This window comes from Prionailurus viverrinus, chromosome B3, assembly GCF_022837055.1.
Source record: "Prionailurus viverrinus isolate Anna chromosome B3, UM_Priviv_1.0, whole genome shotgun sequence".
In the NCBI taxonomy this organism is placed as follows: domain Eukaryota; kingdom Metazoa; phylum Chordata; class Mammalia; order Carnivora; family Felidae; genus Prionailurus; species Prionailurus viverrinus.
Genome location: NC_062566.1, coordinates 1,378,294 through 1,401,966, shown reverse-complemented (window position 1 = coordinate 1,401,966; position 23,673 = coordinate 1,378,294). Strand labels below are relative to the sequence as shown.

The window sequence follows — 23,673 nt, the reverse complement described above, 5'->3', positions numbered from 1 at the left end:
GCCAAGAGGAGTGAGTGGAGAGTGACCTAGGCAGAAGAAACTGAGTCCAGAGCTGACAGAGAAAGGTGAAGATGAGAGTTGGAAAAGGGGCTCAGAGACCAGGTTGTGGGGACCCCTCCCCCATACGGCCTCTTTCCTGGCTAATGGGGAGGCATTGAAGGTAGGGAAAGGGAGATGAGTCTGTCACAGGCACATCTGGTCCCTTTGGGTGCTTGGCAGAAATGGAGCCGGGCAGGGAGGCCGCTGTTAACAGTGCAGGGCAAGAGCAGGGGAGGGTGGAAGACCAGAGCACAAACTGCTCAAGCGCTCAGCCACATGCAGGGCCACCCATCTCACCCTGCACGGTGACCCATGACCTGCCCATGTGCCTGATGACGTCAGACAAGTCACTCCCTCTCTGTGCCTCAGTTTCCCCATCTCCTAAAAGGGGAATGGGTTTAGGCGACCACTGAGGTGGCTCCTTCCCCTAACCTTCTAGGGTTCTGGTTCTTACCCTGGGGTCTTGTGTCCTTAGGGGGCTGCCAGCCACACCCAGAAGGATGCGAAAACCTCTCACGAGGTCATGAACAGCTGGGAGACGGACACAGGGCGCTGCTGACCCGGGTGCACATTCCATTCAGCTCTTACCCACTGTGTGGCTGTGGGCAAAGTAAGAAACCTCCCTGAGCCTCAATCTTCTCAGCTGTGAAAAGGAGACCATGATAGACCCTATCTATTCCTTAGGGTCCTTAGGCTTGGCACGTAGTAATTGCTGAATGGCCTGAGAGACGACGCAGTCCAGCGGTTCCCTAACCTGACTGCGTGTTGAGGCATCTGGTCCTAGGGTCCTACCCTGAGGGCATGATCCAGTGCCTTGAGCTGGGGCTTAGGAACCCGGGGCTTTAAGAATGTCCTTCCCAGGGATTCTGGGGGCTCAACCAGGTTTGGGTTCGATGGTTATTCTTCACCCTTTCGTTTTATAGCTGGGGAAACTAGCCCGGGTAGAGGAGCAACTTTCCCTAGCACCCCAGCTAGGTAGGGATGTCAGGCCCCTGACTCCCTGTTCGGTGCTCTCTCCTTCCCTAGAAGGCCTGAGGTCTTGGTTCCACAGTCTCGCAGCAACTTCACCAAAAGCAGAGCTAAAGAGCTGCCCTCTTTCCTTTGGCTCCCACAGATCTGGGGTTAGTCCTTATAGGGACAGAGAGAGAGATGCCCTGGTCCGGTCACTGATGGCCATGCTCCTCCAGCTCCAAAGCCCGAGCCCGAGAGAGTACTGGCTTTCTCCAGCAGCAGCCAGAGCTGGGCATCTTCTGGAATTTGGTAGCCTGTTCCCAGCTCACTGCAAGAGGTACCTCTTCCAGGAGATGCAAAGGCAGGGGCGAGAGGCCACCAGCTAGAGTTGCTGAGATTCAGCTGGACCCAGGGGCAGGGCCCAGGGTCCTTCAGCGACCTTCCCACCCCTGTCCTCAGCCTCTGCGAGGGAAGGCTCAGGCCTGCCTCTCAGGAGCAGTAGCCCCTGGCTCCACCCTGGGCTTGCTGCTCCTGATTGAGGCTGGAGTCAAGAGACTGGACATTCTTTCAATGCCTGTAGGGGACATGCCTCCTGAAGAGCTTCCTGGGTGGGGGGAGGTGGGAGACATACCCCCCCCACCCCGCTGCTTCTTGCCCCTCCCCAGGGGCCGCCTTCCCTGCTGGCCCCACCGCAGGGTGCCCCGCAGGCAAGGACAGCCTGAGTTCTAGTCGGCCCCTGCTCTGTGTGCGACCTTGTGCAGGGTTCTGCAGGCAGGTGTCCGGCTGTGTGAGCCCTGACGGCGTTCCCGAGGAACTGATTTCCTGCAGTCACTGAGGGCGTTCTGAATGCCAGCCTCGTACGCCGTGAGGCGGTGGGAGCACGTAACGTGGGGATGCCACGGACCCTGCCACAGATGGCTTCCCTCCTGCACAGGCTTTACAGCCCGCATCTCCTTCTAGCTCTACTGACTTAACCTCCCTGAGCCTCAGTTTCCTTATCTGCAAAACTGAGACAAAAACAATCCTTATCTCCTGGGACTGTTGAGGCCCAAATGAGATAATGCGCATAAACACTTTGCCCAGTGCCAGGCGCAGAGGCTAGGATCCCTGCTGACTCTTCTCCCAGGAGGCCAGTTCTCTCCCAGGGACCCCGTGAGGCTGGGCCCTCCCCCAGCGGGACCTCCTGAGGGGGCCTGCCCTCTGATCCCCAGAAAGTTAAGTGCCAGCCAGGGCTGCTGGGCACTGGCGACAGGAAGGGCTGGCCCACAGGGGCTGGGCTGAGGGAAGCCTCCCGATTGGTGGAGAGACCCCACCCCATAACCTGGGCGGGCCTCACCCCTCCAGCCACCCCACCTTTGATGTAGGGACTGCAGGGACCGGCTGGGGAGCCTTCGGTCCCAGACCCCACCCCCACTGCTCCCAAGGGGGAATAGAGGCTGTGAGGGAAGAGGGCAGGCCAGGAGACGGGGCTAAGGATAACAATACCCAAATCTCCTCCTGTGTCAGGCAGTGCCCCACATACGTGAATCTCCTTAGATGCACACCCCGACCCTGGGATCCGCTGCCTTTAGGTGTAGGTGCAAAAACTGGAGCCCGAGCTGTGATCTGAAACCAGGCCCCCTGGTCTCCCAGACTCCAGCCCCAGTGGCTCACTTGGAGGAAACCCCCAAAGAGCCCTGTGGCCTATTACCCTCCTCTTTCTTTCCACCAGACTGTGATGCTCCGCTGGGTCCTGTGGGGCTGGGGCTGAGGCTGAAATGAGCTTCCCGAAACCTGGCTCCATTTGCTAAGAAACTTCCACCAAGGCCAATGTGAGCCGTGGAGCCGCGTGGGTCCCAGACTCCTCAGAATAGGCTCTGACCTCGGGCTGCCCCAGGTGATCTGGAGGGGCGCCTGTCTTTTTCCGCACGCTGCTTTTGAAAACAACCACCTTACAAATTGAGATCACCTTCCGCCATGAATCCTGGGGAGGGGGCGGGACATGCCCTTGGCCAGTGGGTGGTCAGACCAGGCCTGGGTCCCAGGGCTTGCCGTCCTCACTGCAAGCCCCCTTCACTGTCCCAGGTGTCCCTGGGATGCTGGCTGCATGCAAGAAGAGAAGCCCAGTCAGCATCCTGCTCCCTTAACCTCGCGGTAGGGCAGGTGCGGATCGTAGTGTCTGGAATGATGGAAACTTCTGCTTTCTGAAAAAGACTCCCTCCACTGTCAGGACCTGCTCTGTGCCGGGCACCAAGCCCCAGCTCCCTGCACTCCATCACGAGAACCGCTGGGTCTGCTATAGCATCCACCTCCTCATGGTTTCCGGCACCTGGCATCTCCTGCCTGCCACGGGAATTCAGATGAAATGAACACCGCAGGCCGACCCCACAGCACACCCAGGTGTTCCGTAGGAAGGGCCAGCAGGCTGGGAACTTCTCCCCTCCTGTGCTCCGTGGGGGTCCCCTACACCCCGGGGTCCCTCCGTCCCCCCCAGGCTTCCTGGCTCTTGTGCAAACCTACTCACTCCCGCTCTAGTGTAGTAACGAGTCTAGGCATTGATCTAGAAATCCTTTATTTACATTTTCTCTTAGAAAAAAAATATATAGATCTGGTGCCCTGTGGATTCCTCAGGTTCAGGAAATTTATGGGAAGGTGAGAGAGGGCACAGGGCCGCCCCCTAAGGCCATCCATCGTCCATCAAGGGCTTCTGCTCATCTGACCCCAGCGCTGGGCTTCCCTGAGATCAGCCCCAGGGCCCTGGGTGACAGACGCCATGCCAGGCCTGGGGTGGAGTTGGCAGGAGGGGCAGGGACTGAGAGGTGTTGGGGCAGTCTGGCCATCAGGAACTGGATTGGCCCCATGGGCAGAGTGGAGAAAACATGGGCCAGAGACTTTGTCCTGGGGTGAGGACACCATTGCCTCAGGCTCCAGGAAGGGGTCCTGCCGTGGGCCACTGGGACAGACACAGAATAGGCATCTCACGTGGGGGCCAGGTGACTGCAAGGACCAAGGACCATTAGCTGTTTTCTGTGAACCACCTGAGCACCACATCCTTGTTTTCCTTCACCCACTTGATGTTGGCTTTGGTCTTCTCCAGGGCTTGCTCCAGAGCTCGGGTGGCTGAGCCGAAGCCTGTGTCCATGTTGTTCTTCTTGAACTGCTCCAGCTGCCAGGGAAATGAAGATTCTCAGCCTCAGGCTGGGTCTCTAACACAGCCGTGAGGGGAGGGCGGCCTAGTCCTCTGTCCTCCCTGTCCACATTAGGGCCCTTGCGAATGGAGAAGCCACAGCCTGTTCTCCAGGAGAGAAAGGGCTGGCCCTTCTCTGTCCCTGGGATAAAGTCCTTATCTAGGGCAGAGGTGAAAATAAGCACAGCCTCGGGGCTCCTGGGTGGCTCAGTCAGTTAAGCCCCCGACTTTGGCTCAGGTCATGATTTCATGGTCCGTGAGTTCGAGCCCCACAGCGGACTCTGTGCTGACAGCTCAGAGCCTGGAGCCTGCTTCAGATTCGGGGTCTCCCTTTCTCTCTGCCCCTCTCCCACTCATGCTCTGTCTCCCTCTGTCTCTCAAAAAGTGAATAAACATTTAAAAAAATTTAAATAATAATAAAATAAATCATAAAATAATAAATAAATAAATAAATAAATAAGTCACAGATGAAAAGATATATTAGTACAGGAGGTTGTAGCCGGGGCAATTAGGCAAGAAAATGAAATAAAAGGCACCCAGAAAGGAAGAGGTAAAACTATCTCTATAAGCAGATGACATGATTTTTGTATTCAGAAAAATCCTAAGGAATCTACCAAAAACAAAAAAAAAACCCCAAAAAACTATTAAAACTAACAAATTCTGCAAGGTTTCAGATGAGCAACATGCAAGATCATACTGCATTTCTACACACTAGCAATGAGACATACGACAATGAAATTAAAACAGTCCCATTTACAATAGCATTAAGAAGAATAAAAGACTGAGGAATAAATTTGACAAAAGACATACAAGACTGGTAATGCTGAAAACTACAAAACACTGTTGGAAGAAATTAAGAAGAACTGAACAAAAGGAAACAATACCCAAATCGACCCAAATCCGTGTGAATGGAGTGGAAGATTTAATATTATTAACATGGCAACGGTTCCTAAATTGATCTACAGATTCAACGCAATCCACATCAAAATTCCAACTGCCTTTTTTTTTTTTTTTAATTTTTTTTTTCAACGTTTATTTATTTTTGGGACAGAGAGAGACAGAGCATGAACGGGGGAGGGGCAGAGAGACAGAGGGAGACACAGAATCGGAAACAGGCTCCAGGCTCTGAGCCATCAGCCCAGAGCCTGACGCGGGGCTCGAACTCCCGGACCGCGAGATCGTGACCTGGCTGAAGTCGGACGCTTAACCGACTGCGCCACCCAGGCGCCCCCCAACTGCCTTTTTTTGCAGAAATGGACAAGCTGATCCTAAAATTCACAAGGAAATGCAAGGGACTCAGAATAGCCAAACAATCCTGAACAAAGCTGGAGGGCTGACATCCCTAAACTCACTACAAAGCTACAGGAATCAAGACAGTGTGGCATTGGCTGAAGGACAGACAGATAGATCAATGAAATACAATTAAGAGTCCAGAAATAAGCCCTCGCATTTACGGTCAATTGATTTTCAACAAGAGTGCCAAGACCATTCAGTGGGGGAAAGAATAGTCTGCTCAACAAATAGTAGTGAGACAATCGGACAGCCACATGCAAAGGAATGAAGTTGGACCCCCACCTCACACCATATACAAAAATTCGGCCAAAATTGATCAAAGTCCTAAATGCAAGAGCTCAAATAGTAAGACTTCTGGTAAAAAACAGGTATAAATCTTCATGACCTTGGATTAAGTGATCGTTTCTTAGATATGCCTAAACACAAGCCATAAAAGAAAAATTAGAAAGCTGGACTTCATCAAAATAAAAAAAAGAATGTTAAGGTATGGAAAGACACTATTGAGAAAGTAAAAAAGGCAATCCACAGAATGGAAGAAAACATTTGCAGATCAGGTATCTAATAAGGGTCTAGTATCCAGAATATATAAAGAACTCTTACAACTCAAAAATGAAGAGACAAATATCCCAATTAAAAAATGGGCAAAGGATTTGAACAGACATTTCTCCAAAGAAGACACATGAATGGCCAATAAGCACATGAAAAGATGTGCAACATCATTAGTCATTAGAGAAATGCAATTCATACTATCTCACATCCACAGAATGGCTATAATTTAAAAGGAAGGAAGGAAGGAAGGAAGGAAAGAAGGAAGGAAGGAGGGAAGGAGGGAAGGAAGGAAGCAAGCAGAGGGAGGGAGGGAGGGAGGAATGAAGGAACAAAGGAACGAAGGAAGAAAAGAAACGTAAGTGTCCAAAGACATAGAGCCGTGGAAAGTACATTGGTGCAATTACTTTGGAAAACATTTTGGCAATTTCTCAAAGAGTTAAACATAAAGTTACCAAATGATCCATCAATTCCCCTCCCAGGTGTATACCCAAAAGAACCAAACACATATGTTCACTCAAAACTTTGTACATGAACATTCATAACAGCGTTATTCATAATAGTCAAAAAGTGGAAACAATCCAATGTCGATCGACTGATCAATGGATAAACAGATGTGTTATACCCATACAATGGAATATTATTCAGCCATAAAAAGGAGTGGTACCCTACCACATGGATGAAACTTCCACAAAAGGCCTCATATTATATGATTCCATTTCATGAAATATCCAGAATATGCACATCCATAGAGACGGAAAGTAGATTAGTGGTTGCCAGGGGCTGACAACAGAGGACTGGGGAGCGACTGCCACAGTTTCTTTTGGGGGGTAATGAGAATGTTCTGGAAATAGATGGTGGTTATGGTTCTACAAGCTTGTAAATACCCTGAAAGCCACTTAACATGGCGAGTTTTATAGTACATTAATTATATCTCAATTAAAAAAATAGATAATATCAACCTAATACAACGAGTTAACTTTAGCTTCTGATTCAAACATGCATATCACTGCAAAATGAGTTTTAAAAGAAACAACCTAGAAGGTTTAAAATGGGCCAGATAGAGGGACACATGGGTGGCTCAGTCGGCTGAACATCCAACTTCAGCCTCACGGTTCGTGAGTTCAAGCCCCACCTCGGGCTCTCTGCTGTCAGCACAGGGCCCTCTGCAGATCCTCTGTCTCCCCCTCTCTCTGCCCCTCCCCTGCTCTCTCTCTCCCTCAAAAATAAAAACAAAACAAACAAACAAAAATGGGCCAGGCAGAATATGATACGTAAAGAATTGTTCCTTTTCTTGGCTTTGCTAATAACATTGAGATTATCTTTTAAAAATTCCTTTAAATAGGACTAAATCATAGACAGGTGAACTGTATGATATTAGTGATCCCTGCTTGAAAATTCTCCACCCCCAGGGCGCCTGGGTGGCGCAGTCAGTTAAGCGTCCGACTTCAGCCAGGTCACGATCTCACGGTCCGTGAGTTCGAGCCCCGCGTGGGGCTCTGGGCTGATGGCTCAGAGTCTGGAGCCTGTTTCCGATTCTGTGTCTCCCTCTCTCTCTGCCCCTCCCCCGTTCATGTTCATGCTCTGTCTCTCTCTGTCCCAAAAATAAGTAAACATTGAAAAAAAAAAAATTTTAGAAAATTCTCCACCCCCAAAATAGAACCGGCAAAACGCTGATAACTGTTCAATCTGGGTAATGGGTAGGTACGTGGAGGTTCATTTATATTATCGTCTTTACTTTTTGCCTATATGAAACTTCCAAGATGAAGTTTTCTGATTGAATCGTCACCATTTAAAAAGCCTGGATACTGGGTTCTACTCCTGAAACCAATACTACACTGTGTGTTAGCTAACTACATATTTATTTAATAGTTAAATAAATAATAAATATTGATTTAATATAGAGAGAAATTAATTAAAAAGAAAACAAAATAAATAAATAAAAAGCCTGAATACCCAGCTTCCCCTATAGGTGAGGAAGGCCTGGCAACGTGGAGCCCAGGCTCTCCTTGACCACACCCAGAGGGCGCTGGCTGAATGGTGGTCCTTTTAGACTCGCGATGGACCTCTGGATGCCGCCCCAGGGTCCCGGGCTTCTTACCTGCTGCAGCTCGAACTCAGTGGAGAATCGTCGGGTCACCGCCTGGATGAGGTTGGAGAAGGAGAAGGAACCAGTGCCATAGCTGTGGGGACAGGAGAGAGAAGACACCGTGAGGGGCGGAAGAAGTAATGCTCCGTGACTGGCAGGTGCCATTATACCCTCACGTCTGCTCTGCGACTGTCCCCATCTTGGAGGTGAGATGAAATGACACACCCAAGGTGATACCCCGAGGGACACGACCGCAGGTTTGATCTCAGTATCCTTGCTCCCCTGTCTCCAGAGAAACAGACTTTCTTTGCCCCAAGTGGGAGAAAGGACAGCCCATAGCCTGCCTTGTCTTTCCATGTTGGCCCTCCCAGCCCTCCCCCGCGCCTGACCGCAAGCTGGGTTAATTTTTCAGCACTCCTAGGCGGTGTCCACAGCCCCCCACCACGCTCCAGCCCTGCGGTGTCCCATGCACACAGACACACGGACCCTTCCCTCCGCCCCCGGACACCCCAGCCTTGGCGGGCACTTCTCCCAGCAGGCTCCCCCAGGCTCACTCCTGAAAGAGTTTCTTCCAGTTGCTCTGGACAAAGTCCCAGGTCAGGGTTTGCCCGACGACGTTGCTGGAGATGCTGCTGAGAGTGCTGGTGACATCTTGTTTCCGGATGAAGTTAGGGTCCAGGGTATAACTCAGGAACCTGTGAGGGAAGGATGCTGGGTTAGTGACCACTTCCAAGGGCTGTAGTCAGATGATACGAGACAGAGAACCCAGGAAGGCAAAGGATCCCCTCCCCCGCCCCCGACACCTCTCCGGCATCCTCCTAATGTCCCTTCAGTCTACTGAGGGTTGAGGACCTCTTTGTCCTACCTCCCTCTCACAGGTGGGACACTGAGTCTCCCAGGCAGGGTCACTGGCCCTGCCCGACACGGACCTGGTGCCCGATGGATATGTGATGACTGATGATGAATGAATGAAGACAGGAAGGGTACCAGAGCCGGGAGCCCTGTCCCAGGCACGGCAGCCACCTTTGTCTTTGACACTGACGGAGGCTCTTCTTTACTGGGGTCCGGGAGATGACATACAGGTGCCCGGTGGGAGCCAGGAGCTTGGGGCGTGCCCCGCTGGACGTCCAAAAGGACCCAGGCCCAGCTGCAACAGAGCCCTCGGCAGAGAGGAAAACTGAGCTTCTGTCAACTACCGGCCAAGAAGCCAAAGCGGTTAAAAGTGTGGGACGGAGACCCAGACGTGGGTTCAGATCTTGGCTCCGCCACTTACTAAAGCTTCTGGACTTTGGGTGAGTTGTTGCCGCTTCTCTGAGCCCCAGTGTCCTCCTCTGCGACATGGGGGCCCCACCGCCCCACCGCACAGGTTTGTGAGGATGCCGTGAATGAGAGGCCCGGCTGGTTCTTGCTCTCCCACGTGGGGTCCCCCGTGGGGAGGGGAACTCACGCGGCCCCGTCAGGCCCCGGTCCTCACCTGTTCAGGATCCAGACCTGGTTGCTGCAGGCCAGGGCTCCGCGGAGTTTGTCAGCCTCGTTCACCAGTTCAGCCTTTAGGAACTGCTCCCACACGAAGTTCCACTCCTCCTCGCCGCCCTGGGCGATGGCATTGCAGTACACGGTGGACCGCAGGTTGGGGTGGATCCTGGCGAGGGGTGAGAGGGTCAGGGCAGGGAAGCGGGGGGACGAGGGTCTGACGAGGACACGGCTGTGGGCTCTAGGGACGGACGAAGGTCAGGGGAGGAGCGGGGGATACACTCACGGGTTGTTTTGGGGGTTCTTCTTCCACTGGGCGAAAAGAGTCGCGGCCAGCTTCTCACACTCAGGAACCCCGTAGGAGCAGGCGGTGCTGACGGCGTTAATCTCGCTGTACCTGCCCCACGGGTGACACTCCGTCAGCATGCCCATGGGCCGCCCGGCCCAGACTTGGGCAGAGACACCCCCCTGCCGACACACAGCTCCGGGAAGGATGGCGGGGCCCGCGCTCTGTCTGAGGCTGCTCACTGGATCCCCTAAGTGGCTTTGTGCCTTGGGCAGCCCAGGGACTTAGAGGAGTCAGCACAGGCTGCAGCCCCTGTCTGAACACCGAGAATCTGAACGATCAAGACCCTGAGGGGACCTCAGAGTTTCAGTTGGGTCCCTTGTACAAAGAGGTCAGATGGGCTCCCAGGCCGCACAGAACCTCAGGGCAGGCCTCCTCCTCCCGCCTGGTGGCCCCGGCCAAGAGATGGCCTCCGGAGGACACTGCGGGGCCCTGCCCTGGACTCCTCGGGTCAGGGTAGCTGGGCCGCCCATGGCCTCCAGAAATAAGGAAAGGAGAGAGGCTCTTGGCTTCTCAGCGGTCCACTCACTGGTCCATGAGGGCTTGCGGGTGATCAGTCCAGTTTTTGGTGACTCTTTCGAAATGATTGAAGAGGGGCGTGACCTGCTTCTTCAGGTACCTCTGGGCAAAAGAAAACACGGAGAGCTTTGAAGGCAAGACTCCTGCCAGGTCTTTCTGGAGTCCCTGCAGCCTCTGACGTGGGTGTAGGTGCAGCAAGGGCTGCTGGCTACGGAGGCAGAGAGGCCGGAGGCTCAGGGCCCCGAGGGAGCCAGCAGGGCCCAAAGGGGCCCGCACGGGCCAGGTTTCAGATCACTGGCCCGAGGCTCTCCTGCCTGAAAGCCTCAGTCAGCTCCAACACTCCTTGTCTGTGTCACCAGTTTTTAATAGTGTTGGGTCCCCTCCCCCCCCCCCCCCCCCCGCTCCACCACCAACCCCGGTGGTGAGTATTCCGTGTCTACTGTGAAGAGTGTGGAAAATACGCAGCAGCATGTGCAGAAAGTGAAAACTGCCCAGGAGCTTCCCCAAACTGATTTTCAAATTGGTGAGTTTACCCCTTCTTCCCGCCCCCCCCCACCCCCCGTCTACCCGTCATGATGTCTGCTGCCCTTTGCCCCCGACACTGGAATGTAAGTTCTGCCTCCTGTTACTAACACCCTTCGCAGACTCGGGTTCAACACGGTGGATCGTCACGGGCCCCCACCGGAATCCACGTCCAAATGTAAAAGGAATAAACCTCCAAGAGCCAAGAGAACGGAAAGGGAAAAAGAGTGGATGAGATGCCCATGCAGTCAGGAAGCTGCAAGGTGGGGAGGAGAGGAAGGGAGGGACGGGACAGAGTCACAGTGCGGGCCCCGGGGGCAGGGGTAGCGGGGGTTGGAACCGGAAGCAAGGCTTGCCCCAGACAAGGCTCAGACTCAGAGGGACGGGTCTGCAGGAGACAGGGGTGAGGCGGGGGCTGAACACAGGGGGAATGAGTCCAAGTCTGCAGCGGGAGTAGTTGAACCCCCAAGCTCCCCAAGCTTGCAGCAGGGCAACAGCCCCCCCCCCACAGGTGAGGCTGAATCAGTGGGGCTCAGAATCGGGGGCCCCCAGACATAGCAGAAGGGTTGGCCGACTGCAGAGGTGAAAGTTTACATTCTAACTGGAGGTAACTCTAGTCAGCTTCTTTTTCCCCCGTGTCCGCCAGTCGTAGAAAGTGGGCATCACCAGCCTCACTATACAAGCTACAGGGTGATTCCCTGGTCTCAGGGAAACACACTCATGGATACTATGTGTGTGTGTGTGTGTGTGTGTGTGTGTGTGTACATTTTTAGTAAATTCTATATTCAACGTGGTTCTTGAAATCACAACCCTGAGATCAAGAGTCACATGCTCAGAGGCGCCTGGGTGGCTCAGTCGGTTAAGCGTCTGACTCCTGACATTGGTTCGGGTCACGATCTCATGATTTGTGAGATCAAGCCCCACGTCGGGCTCCAAGCTCAGCATGGACTGGGATTCCGTCTCTCTCTCTCTCTCTCTGCCCTTCTTCCACTCACACGTGCATGTGTTCTCTCTCTCAAAATAAAACACTGGGGCGCCTGGGTGGCTCAGTCAGTTAAGCATCTGACTTCGGCTCAGGTCATGATCTTATGGTTTGTGGGTTCGAGTCCCGCATCGGGCTCTGTGCTGACAGCTCAGAGCCTGGAGCCTCTTCGGATTCTGTCTGTCTGTCTCTCTCTCTCTCTCTCTCTCTCTCTGCCTCTTACCACCCCCCCCCTCCAATAAACAAACATTAAAAAAAGATGTTTTAAAAATAAACATATGATAGAAGAAACGCCCACAATCTGTAGCTGAGGGGGCTACAGGAGGAGGAGGAGAAAGACACATCGGGACTGAAAGAAGAGCCCACAAGCTTCCAGAAGGGAAAAAACAGCCACGTTCAAAGAACCAGAGACGAGCAAGGCTCTGAGCTTCTCAACAGCAGCACGAGAGGCTTGGCATCAGTGGAGCAAGGCCTGAAATTGTCTGAGGAATAGTAGCTTCCAACCTAGAAACTTCTAGTCCCAGGTAAATTCTGGGTCCAGTGTGGTGATGGAATAAACACATTGTGCATGATCTACCTCCACTCTTAGGGACACTTTCTCAAAAACTCCTGGAAGAGGGGCTCCACTATGGGAGAGAAAACTCAAGGAAGAACCCACTGGTTCAGGAAACATGAGATGCCACGCCTCATGGGGGAGAGCCTCCCATTCGGGGGAGGGGTGGGGCTGAGCCGCAGTTCCAGAAGGGAGCACATGGACTGCGGGCTCCGGCAGGGAGGGATGCCTCCAGGAAAATGCAACAAATCTAGCATATGCCCTGATGACGTTTGTCCAAGATGTATAAAAAAAAGGGGGGGGGGACATAAACATGGTAGTCCATGTGGCTCAGCAGAGAATGATATTTAAATAACCACAATACTGGGGCGCCTAGGTGGCTCAGTCAGTTGGGCATCTGACTCAGGTCATGATCAGGTCATGATCTTGTGGTTCGTGAGTTCGAGCCCTGCCCCGGGCTCTGTGCTCACAGCTCAGAGCCTGGAGCCCGCTTTGGATTCTGTGCCTCCCTCTCTCTCTGCCCCCCCTTCCCGCTCACGGTCTGTCTGTCTCTCTCTCTCTCAAAAATAAACATTAAAAAAAATTTTCAATAACCACAATACAGTACATGCTGAATACTGAGTTGATCGAATATTGTGACTTAACTACATCGGGAGGATGGAGTAAATCCAACGTAGGCAGGTTAAAGAGTTAAAATCTCCCTTGCCATCACACCTCTTTCAACATCATAGGAAGTGCATGAGAAAAAAAAATTTTTTAATTAAAAAATGACCTCTGGGAATGCCAGCTGGTGCAGCCACTCTGGAAAACAGTATGGAGGTTCCTCCAAAAACTACAAATGGAACGACCCTACGACCCAGCAATGGCACTACTAGGCATTTATCCACAGGATACAGGTGTGCTCTTTCGAAGGGACACATGCACCCCCATGTTGATAGCAGCACTATCGACAATGGCCAAAGTATGGAAAGAGCCCAAAGGTCCATCGATGGACGAATGGCTAAAGAAGATGTGGTATATATATATACGATGGAGTATTACTCGGCAATCAAAAAGAATGAAATCTTGCCATTTGCAACCACGTGGGTGGAACTGGAGGGTATTATGCTAAGTGAAATTAGTCAGTCAGAGGAAGGCAAAAATCATATGACTTCACTCATATGAGGACTTTGAGACAAAACAGATGAACCTAAGGGAAAGGAAACAAAAATTATATAAAAACAGAGAGGGGGACAAAAGAGAAGAGACTCATAAATATGGAGAACAAACAGAGGGTTATGGGAGGGGTGGCGGGAGGGGGGAGGGGCTAAATGGGTCAGGGGCACTAAGGAATCTACTCCTGAAATCATTGTTGCACTAGAAGATGCTAACTAATTTGGAAGTAAATTTGAAAAAATAAAAAATAAAACAAGTTAATTAAAAAAAAATGATCTCGGGGCGCCTGGGTGGCGCAGTCGGTTAAGCGTCCGACTTCAGCCAGGTCACGATCTCGCGGTCCGGGAGTTCGAGCCCCGCGTCGGGCTCTGGGCTGATGGCTCAGAGCCTGGAGCCTGTTTCCGATTCTGTGTCTCCCTCTCTCTCTGCCCCTCCCCCGTTCATGCTCTGTCTCTCTCTGTCCCAAAAATAAATAAAAACGTTGAAAAAAAAAAAAAAGAAAAAAAATGATCTCTTAAAGTTTCATCTAATGGCTGCATAATATTCCATCAATGGATATTGTAGTTTACCTAACCAATCTCCAACTGTTGGACATTTGTTCTGGGTTCTTTTTTCTCTTTTTTCTTTTGTAAATCACCCTGCTGAGTTTCTCTCTTATCTCCCTCATGGGAGCCTCAACAAATAAATTTATTTATTTATTTTGAGAGAAAGGGGGAAGAGAGAGAGCAGGGGAGGGGCAGAGAGAGAGGGAGGGGGAGAGAGAGAGAGAGAGAGAGAGAGAGAATCCCTAGCAACCTCTGCACTTTAAGTGCAGAGCCCAATGCAAGGCTCGAACCCAACAAACCATGAGACGGTGACCTAAGTCGAAACCATGTTGGACGCCTAACCGCCTGAGCTGTCCAGGCGCCCCCGTCTGTGTCCTTTCTCGGCCCTACCCAACCTGCTCGCCTTTCCAGTACCTGTTCCCTTCACCCTACATCCCTCTTGCCACTCTGCCCACCTGCTCTCAGAAAAGGACCCGGTGTCCTGTCGGCCCGAAGGGTGCCACCGCTCCAGACAAAATTTCTAGTAACTCCCTAATGGTGCATTTCTGGCACCGGGCAAATTGGCCCTAGAACCCTGCCCTGCCCCCCTGTACCTTCATGGGGCCGTAGACCTCAGAGCGGTCGAACATGAGCTTAAAGTAGCTCAGGCTGCTCAGGGCGGCCTGCCAGGGCATGTACTCGGTCTCTTGGATCAGGAAGAGAGTGTTGTTCAGCGCCAGAGTGACGGGGACCTTTTGGGCACTGGGGACAGACACAAGGGCTCAGGTAAGCATCCCCATTAAGCCCAGTCCCCACTGAGGGGGCCCCAACCCCTTCCTGAAACCTGAGAGCCCCAAATGAGCCAGCTCCAACGTTCACTGTAGATGGGCCTGGGGGTAGGTAGGGGTGGGGCCGGGGAGGGGGGAGGGATGGGGGACAAGGTCAGCTCAGGCCCTGTCCTCACCCGCTGCCAATCACATTCCCCTGCGTATTATCCCCATTTGACAAATGGGAAGCTGAGGCTCAGAGAGGCAAAGTGACTTGCCTAAGGCCACACAGCCCATAAGAGACAGAGCTGAGATGCATAAGGACGAAAAACCTCTGCTCTTTATTCTGCCCACCTCTTCTCTGATTTGCTCGGCCCCCTGTGCCTTCCTCCCTCCTCCTCCTCAGACCATCTGTGCACCTGTGGTTCATAAATGTCCGTGTCTATGGGTGACATCACTTAAGCCAAAGAGCTTAGCACCTGCTGGGAATACAGTAGGTGCTGAATAAATATTTGTTTATCCATGCTGCCTCTCTCCTGCTCTGTCCTTCCCAGACTTTTTGTAGCATCTGCCATGGCAGGCTGGCACACAGTTAATCCTCAGGAAGAGCTGGTGCTATAAAGGACCCTGTGGTTTTGGAGTTGGCCAGACCTGTGTCTGGCTGTCACGGGCTACAGAGTGACCCCAGGTAAAGCACTCAGTCAAACTCTGAGTCTCGGATTCCTTATCTGGGAAAAGTGGGTTGTAACACTAGCAATCTGCAGGGGTGTGGGGGCCCAGGGAGGGGCGCAGAGAAGCACAGGGAGCCCATAGCAGTGTGCCTGGGTCTGTCGCTGTAGAACAGCACTTGCCCAAGTCACCAGGCCAGGGACAGGCTGGGCCCCAGGAGGAAGGGGGCACTCACCTCGCCAGGTTGAAGGCATCGTGGATGACTTGGGCCCGATTGATGACAGGAATGACCTAGAAGGGGCGACAGAGCACGTGACCTCAGGCTGCTGCTGGGGGCGGGGCGGGGGTGGGGTGGGGTGGGCAGGGCCGGGGCCTGGGGCAGGGGATGGGGGCTGGCAGCCGACACCCACCGACAGGTCTGTCTGCAGCTGAGTTTGGATCTTCTTCCAGTTTTCATTGTCATAGTTCACCACGTAGTAGCCCGTCACGTTGAGGTTCAGCAGAACCCAGTCATTAGCTGTGGTCTTGAACAGGTCATTCTGGGCTGCGGGGAGAGATCAGAGCTAGGTGGGGCTGCTCAGAAGGCCACAGGCTGACCCTTGGCCTGTCTTTCTCCAGGCCTCCCATGCAGCCTGGCACCGGCTGGCCCTCAAGCCTCAGGCGATGCCAAGGGAAGGGGGAGGAGAAGGGGCGTAGGTAGGACTGGGCTGCCAGGCCAAACTCTGCCCTCAGAGGGACCAAGTGCCATCTCTGCCCCTCGGTGCCCTTCCTGGCTCCCACAGGCTCCACGTGGCTGGGCCAGTGACAGCAGCCCTGACTTCTCCATCGGCACAGCCTCAGGACACCCAGACCGACTCCACAGGCTGCCACTCCTCCTCCCTCCCTCCTCCTCCCCTCTTACCCGCCCCCCCCCCCATCACCTAGTGGGAAGCCCAGGCAATGCCCGCCCCCCGCCAGTCAGCACCCCCAGTGCTGCCCCTCTCTGCCCTCCCTTCCGGCCTTGCTCCCGGCAGCCAGAGGGGGCCGTCTGCTTGCCACTTCCCACCTGCCCCAGCTCCTCCTGGCCGGAGGACACGGCCATTGTGTCCTGCAGTCCGCAGGGACCTTGGGAAGCAGCCTTACCTTCAGGGCACACCTCTGCCCTAGCCACAGTCCTTAGTTCTCTCCTGCCTCGCACTTGCTCTTTCTTCTGCCCCCACGAGCCTGGCTAAGTCCTTTTCTTCCTCTAAGACTCAGCTCACCTCCTCCAGGAAGCCTTCCCTCACCTCTCCGTGAAGTTGAAACTTCCTTATTCCTGGCTCCCTGCCCCATGCCCCAGCAGCCTGTACGTGCCTCTGTTAAGGCATCCAACACAGCTCTAGAAAGTTTTAGCTGCTTATCTTCCTTCTCTCCAGCTGCAATTTTGGCCTTGGCAGGGGACGAATTGCCTTGACCGGATTCCCCAGTACCTGGTGGAGGAGGGCTGTTTATACTTTGCGCCAGGCACTGTCTTAAACATCTCACGTGGGTTCTCTTCTTTAGTCCCCACACAACTCAATCGGGCCGCTATTGTTCTTAGCCCCATTTTATAAATGAGGAAATGGGAGACCAGAGAGGAATGGCAACCTGCCCGGGGCCACGCAGCTGGGCGGCCGCAGAGTAGAGCTCAGAACCAGAGAAGTGGGCTCCATTTGTTGAATGAGACCATGAAGGAGGTCACTGAGGCCTGCCGGAACCCCCAGGACGTGGGCCAGGCGCTGGGGATGTGGGGGAGGGGACTGCTGTCCACAAGGGTGGGCTGGATTACCTTTTTCGACGCCCCGCAGCCAGTAGTGAGCCTGCGGGCTGCCGTTTCTAACAGAAGAGATGGGAACGATCCACAGGTAGCTGCAACAAGAGACCCAGATGCCAGGTGATGACAGCCGGCCGCTCTCGGTCACTGCCAGCAAAGAACAGCCCCGCCCAGCCTCCCAGTCTCTGCCCGGCTCCGTCTGGGCACTGAGCACGCCCCTTCCCCACCCCACCCCCCCATCCCCGGCCAGGTGCTGAGGCTGGGACCACGGCAGGTCAGGACCCACCACGGTCAAGGGACACCACAGCACCTGTCCTTCAGAGCCCTCACAGGACGCCCGCCCCAGTGCCCCCTGCTGCTCACTTGAACTGTGAGGGGCGGGTGACCACGGACTGGGGGTCAAGGAGGAAGTGCTGCTGGGAGATGGTGCCTGTCTGGGTGTCCACGGTGATGACGGGGAAGCCCATCTGCAGGATCCAGCGGTCCATGATGGCACTCACGGTGTCGGGCAGCTTGATGGTCGGCTGTTTGTCTACAACCTGGAGCACAGCGAGACGGTGCCCGGCCGTCAGTGGCCCGCCCAGGGCAGCCTCGGAAGACCCACCTTGCAGGGAGGCAGGGCCAGCGGAGGAGCCCGGGGTGGGGGTGGGGGTGGGGGTGGGCAGGAGCCTGGGTCCCAGCTCAGCTCGAACCTCAGAGGACGGGAGGGGAGGGGAGGAGAGGAGGGAAAACATAGTCCGAGTCACGAGCGGGTGCAGAGACAGGGAGCAGGAGTGGGTGGTCTGGGGACGGGCTTAGGGCGGTCGCTACTGTCTTCTTGGGTCTTTTTTCAACTTTTTTCATGCACGTGCACTGCTTTAGTAATAACGGCAAAAAGCCAACAACATCTGTTAGTGACTGAGAAAATTAAGACGGGAAAGAGGATAAAGAACACCAGAAGGGCACAGGCTGAACAGGGAGGGGAGCTGGGGGCTGCTGCAGAGAGGGGGGGGGCTCAGCACCGAGGGAGTACCCTGGAGGCAGGGGTAGAGCAGGCGTGGAGGAGGGCTCAGCTTTGGAGGAGAGGAAGGAGCGGGAAACTGAGGCAGGCGAGGAAGACAGTGGATGTGGAGGGGAGGGACCGAGGCAGTGAGGAGCCCCCTGTCGGCAGGTTGTGGGAGGTCAGGGCGGGGAAGGGGTGCGGGGGAGGCGGGCAGACCAGAAGAAAGAATTTGGGCCGGAGACCAGCATGGAGGGCCCTGGAGCCCGGCTGTGACTCTGAGACAAGGCCCTGGGTCTCCCCTCCCTGGTGGATCCGGGCTCGGGATTCTGGAGGGGTCAGTGGGGCTGAGGAGGGGCCGAGAAGGAGCCCTAAGGGAAGGGAAGCTCTGGGGGAAGATGGGGAGTGTGAGGACTCCAGCCATACTAGAGGCAGAGGGGCCGGGGGAGGGGGGCGGAATGAGGGGCAGTCCGAGGGTCTGCATGCAGACAAGGGCTGCTTGGGGTCTGGGTGCACAGGAACGCAAGGCAGGGCCGGGTGGGAGGGTCAAAGTTCGAGCGGGGGGTGCTGGTGTGTGCAAATTCATGCCTGGGAGGGGCCGGTCGGGGCACAGGGCAGCCAGGAGTGCTGAGTAGATAGAAAGACTCGCTCCAAAGTTCCAGGCAGAGGAGGGCTGGTTTCCTCACCTCTAAGACCTGGGGGGCTCCTCGGCTCCCATCACGGAGCTCACTACGGGCTGAGGCAAGCTGCCCATGGTCTTGACCCATGGTCTCACGCCTCCTGCAAGGAGCCATCATGGCACCCACTTTACAGCAATGAGGCTTCAAATGACCCCCCTGGGCTGGTGAGCAGTGGAGCTGGACACATTCTAGTACATGTGTGCCACCCCTAGGGACTTAGGGCACTGCAGGACCCCGACACGATGGCTGCAGGGGCCTTGGCTGTCACTGACCTGCTGCAGGTGCTCCCACAGGTTCAGGTAGATGGTGTTCCCGTATTTATAGGTATGGAGGTAGGACTGTGGAAAGACAGGTCGCAGTGAGGGCAAAGCCGGTGCTCCCCAGCCTCCACCACTGAGTGTCTGTGGCGACGCACCTCGGGGGCTGGAGGAAACCGCACCCCCCCCCCCCCCCCCCGCCTCCATGGCTGGCCGAGGGGACTCACCGCTATGCCCATCTTGAACAGGTCCTCAGTCAGGAAGTTGGAGAGCATCCTGAGGACAGAGGCTCCCTGGGGAAGGAGAGGGGGTTCAGAAGGCTGTGCGGAGCCAGCCGGACCCTGGGCCCCCACCGGACAAGGGCAGGTGCTCCCAGTGCCCTAGCTGTGTCCCCGCCCCTTCCACACACCCTCCCCCCCCCCCCCCCCCCCCACACACACTGTCTCAGTACCTTGCTGTAGGAGATGGAGTCAAACACCTCGCTGATCTGGGCCGGCGTGTTGATCTCTGAGGCGGGAGTTGACAGCGGGTGGGAGGAGGCCAGGGCGTCCACAGCCATCACATGGTACACGTCGTTCAGCACCATGAGGTCTTTCTGCAAAGCCCCGCTGGGCGTCAGGAGACCGGCCCGACACGGGATGACCCGGGTCTTCCCCTCCCCCAGCCCCTTGTCCCCAGACCTCGGGGCCCAGGGCAGCCGGCTCACCAAATTCCACGTGGGCTCTGCAAAGTCAGCACCTAGGTACTCCACGTAGGAGGCGAAGCCCTCGTTCAGCCATAGGTCATTCCACCACTCCAAGGTCACCAGGTTCCCAAACCACTGTTGGGGGGCGAAGGTCAGCCCGGCTGGCCTTGTGCTCACAGTCACCGGGTGTCCCCCACGCGCCAGGCACCGGTTCGGGACTCCACCAACCTCGCCGTGACTCCCCTCTGCCATCCGGTCGGGTGGGACCCTCCTCCCTTCGCAGGTGCCCAGGGCAGAGCGGGGACTTGGGCCATGTCCTTTCCCTACCCTCCCTGGGAAGCAGGGGCTACCTGGTGGGCCAGCTCATGAGCAATCACGGTGACCACGCGCTCCTGGTTGCCGCTGGAGGAGGACTGCCTGTCATACAGCAGCGCACTCTCCCGGTAGGTCACCAGCCCCCAGTTCTCCATGGCGCCAGCGTTGAAGTCAGGCAAGGCAATCTGGTCTGGGGGTGGCGTGGGCCAAAGCCATTGTCAGGACGGCCTCTGGGCGGGGAACCCTACCCGCCACCCCCACCACAACGCCCCCTCACTCACCCGATTTGTTGAGCGGGTAGGGCGTGTCGTAATGTTGGGAAAAGAAGTCCAGGATGGGGCCTGTCACCTTCAGGGCATAATCGCCATGGCCCTGGTTGATTGCACTGGGCCGGGCCCAGATCCGGATCTGCAAAGAGGGTGGGGGTAGGTCAGAGGCCCCCCTCGGCTCCTGGTGCAGATGGGCCAAGCCGTGGGGATCCCAGGCTAGTAAGGGGGATGACTAGGTTAAAATGAGGGGCTGGGGGGTCTTTGGGGGGCTTTGAGCCTTAGGGAGGAGCTCTGGGAATAATAATAGCCACGGCCATCATCCGTTTGGCATCCATGCGGTGGGAACTCCCTTCATGAGGACAGACCCATTTTTCAGATGCAGAGACCGAGGGTCAGAGAACTTAAGACACTTGCCCAAGATCACTCAGAGCTGGGGTTTAAACACCGGCCTAACAACTCAGGGGCTGGGATGGGAATTAATAAAAGAGGAATATCCGTCAGGCCAGAGCCAATCCCGGGGAAGGGCCGACAGGCCCAGCTTCTTACCAGGACGCCACTGGGAGCTCTTGTCTCCACATATGAGAACTCACTAACGATGTAGGCCAGCAGGTAAGTAGACATTATGGGTGTGGTTTCGAACTCGGTGACTTTCCAGGTGGGATCTTCACCAAACGGGACGCTGGGGCCTGGGCATGGACCGTTCAGGCATGTGGAGACGCCTCCTCTCCCCCGCCCTGCATCCCAACCCTGGGCTGCCTTCTTCCCAAGGCTGTGTGTGGCCCCTGGGACAGACCCGCTCACCTCTGGGCAGCATGTTGGACAGGGCCACCAAGTTGTTGGGGTGGATGATGGTGATGTTAAACGTGGCCTTCATGGCGGGCTCGTCAAAGCACGGGAAGGATTTCCGGGCCTCTGTAGCCTGCATATGTGTCGTGGCCAGCACCCTGCCCAGACCGGGGTATTAGAGGGTGTGCTGGCAGACTGCCTGCACCCCGTGAGGGTGGGCAGGGCGGGGCCTTCAGGGCGCCGCCGGGCATGCGGGAGAAGGGCATGTCGCTGGGCATGAAAGCCTGGTCCGGCTCATCCCTGCCCTCCCCGCCTCCCCCAGACAGCCTCTGGGCCCCGACAGGCCAGCTCCTATGGGAGAGCAGAACTCCTTCAGGAGTCGGGGTCAAAGTCCCGGCAGGATCCGTGCCCGAGTTAACTAGGAGGCTTTGGGCAAGTTTCTCTCTTCTGAGCCCCAGTTCTCCTATCTGTCCGAGGGGTTCTTTCGCCACTTGCCCCTGACTCCCTCGTGGGGGGGATGGAAGCTCCCCAGGAAGGAGTCCCAGGAAGTCCCCAGGAAGGCTCCCCAGGGGCCCCCCGCCCCCGGCCCCCCGCGGATGGAGTCATGGCCAGCCGAAGGCTCCAGGCGGTTCCGAGGCCCGCAACCCAAAACCTTCCTCGGCCCCCAGGACCCGGCTCTGCCTCAGCCTCTAGGACCTGCCCCACTGAGCAGACGCAGACGCAACTTACTTTTTGACGCCGTTCTCCATGTACTCGCTGCGGTAGAAGCCCGCCAGGTCGTCGGCCAGCTCCCCCTGGAACTCACTCTTCATCTCGTACTGTCTGCCGGCCACCAGCGGCTCCTGGAGGTGCACGACCAGGTACTCGGTGAGCTCCACCAGCTCCGTCCTGACGATGACAGGTTGCGGCTGGAAGCCCCCCACGCCCGACAAGGCCACCATGTGCCCCTGGTGGTTGGTGTAGTTGAGCCTCTTGCTGTGGATGATGACGATGTTGGTGGACTCCTTGCACGTGAAGCGAACGATGCTTGTGCCCGTGAAGACGTACAGGCCCTTATTGTTGGGGGTGAGGTAGGGCCTCAGCGTCACGTTGTAGGAGTCGGGAATCAGCGTCTTGGGTAGACGGTAGACGTTCCATGGCTTGCTTTGGTCCAAGGTAGTAGCCACGGTGGTGGTAGGGCCCGTGGGGGCCGCTGTGGAGGCCGCCGTGGAGCTCTCGGTGCTCCTGTTCTTCTCCTGGGAGTACACCACGGACAGAGCGATGATGGTGCACACGGCCGCCACGCCCAGGAGGATGGCCAGGATGCCCACAGGCTTGGAAATGTAGAAGCCCTTGGCCATGGTGAGGGCAGGGGGGGAGCTGGGGGAGGTTCAGGACGGCGAGGAGCAGGCGCAGCGTCTGGCCAGACTTATATCCCTGAGGGGCAGGGGGAGGAGCCCCACAGCCCACAGATTGGGCAAAAATTAACCAGGGCTCAGGCAGGCAAAGGTCAGTGGGCTGGCCAGGGGCGCCCTGTGCTCGGGCCCTGGAGAGGCTGAGATCCAGGAACAGTGTGCTGGGGGTGCCTGGTGGGGAGCAAACAGCGTCCGGTTACAGGCTGCAGGAAGGAAGGCTGACGGGCAGGCAGCGGGTAGAGGGAGCGGCAGGGCCGGGGGGCATCGATCGGCCTGTGCCCCGGGACAGCGGGGACAGAGGAGGAGGACCGAGGTTAGAGTCTGCGAAGGACTTCCCAGGAGCAAGAAGGAGGAGATACAAGGGAGGAGAGGATCGGTTTCTGGCTTGGGTCAAGAGTGCCTTGGGTCACCCCTGTGGCTGGATCCTGGCAGGGTGCCCGGGGCTCGTCGGTGACAGGGGCCCAGCCCTCCCTCGATTCTTCCAGAGCAGGGAGTCCTTCCAGGTTCCCCCTCTCACCCCTTCCTGCCCAAAACTTCTATCTCAGCCATCGGCATACTGAGGGGAAAGAAAGATGTTTTGCCATGTCTTTTTTTTGTTTTGTTGGTTTTAAAATGTATATTTATTTTTGAGAGAGAGAGTGTGTGTGAACAGGGGAGGAGCAGAGAGGAGGGGAGGCAGAGAATCCAAAGCAGGCTCCATGCTGTCTGCACAGACGAACCGTGAGATCATGACCTGAGCCCAAGTCGACACTTAACTGACTGAACCACCCAGGCGCCCCTATTTTGTTTTGTTTTGTTTTGTTTTGTTTTGTTTTGTTTTTAAAGAAAGGAGGCTGGGGGCACCTGGGTGGCTCAGTCAATTAAGCGTCTGACTCCTGATTTTGGCTCAGGCCATGATCTCGCGGTTCGTGAGTTCAAGCCCCGAAACAGGCTCTGTGCTGAC

At 55.6% G+C, this 23,673-nt stretch overlaps 1 protein-coding gene across 1 annotated transcript; it reads right to left on the bottom strand.

Annotated features, from left to right (window-relative positions):
• Positions 1-3,544: 3,544 nt before the first annotated feature.
• On the bottom strand, positions 3,545-22,883 carry ANPEP (alanyl aminopeptidase, membrane). Its single transcript, XM_047862839.1, has 20 exons — positions 22,066-22,883; positions 21,352-21,494; positions 21,097-21,236; positions 20,563-20,689; positions 20,317-20,471; positions 19,988-20,101; positions 19,733-19,876; positions 19,509-19,574; positions 19,297-19,362; positions 17,729-17,904; positions 17,381-17,460; positions 16,005-16,138; positions 15,830-15,885; positions 14,773-14,920; positions 10,433-10,524; positions 9,844-9,954; positions 9,559-9,726; positions 8,639-8,779; positions 8,097-8,178; positions 3,545-4,135 (listed from the first exon to the last, which is right to left on the bottom strand). Exons 1-20 carry the CDS (start codon positions 22,674-22,676, stop codon positions 3,986-3,988), a joined length of 2,904 nt encoding a protein of 967 aa, XP_047718795.1. The 5' UTR covers positions 22,677-22,883; the 3' UTR covers positions 3,545-3,985.
• Positions 22,884-23,673: the final 790 nt, after the last annotated feature.

Excerpts from the sequence above, each read along its gene's own strand:
- ANPEP (XM_047862839.1), bottom strand. The coding sequence starts at position 22,676 with ATGGCCAAGGGCTTCTACATTTCCAAGCCTGTGGGCATCCTGGCCATC. Across the intron at positions 15,886-16,004 it reads AGCTGCAGACAGACCTGTCG|GTCATTCCTGTCATCAATCG; the intron begins GTGGGTGTCGGC and ends CGCCCCTTCTAG. Across the intron at positions 10,525-14,772 it reads AGGTCTACGGCCCCATGAAG|AGGTACCTGAAGAAGCAGGT; the intron begins GTACAGGGGGGC and ends TCTTTTGCCCAG.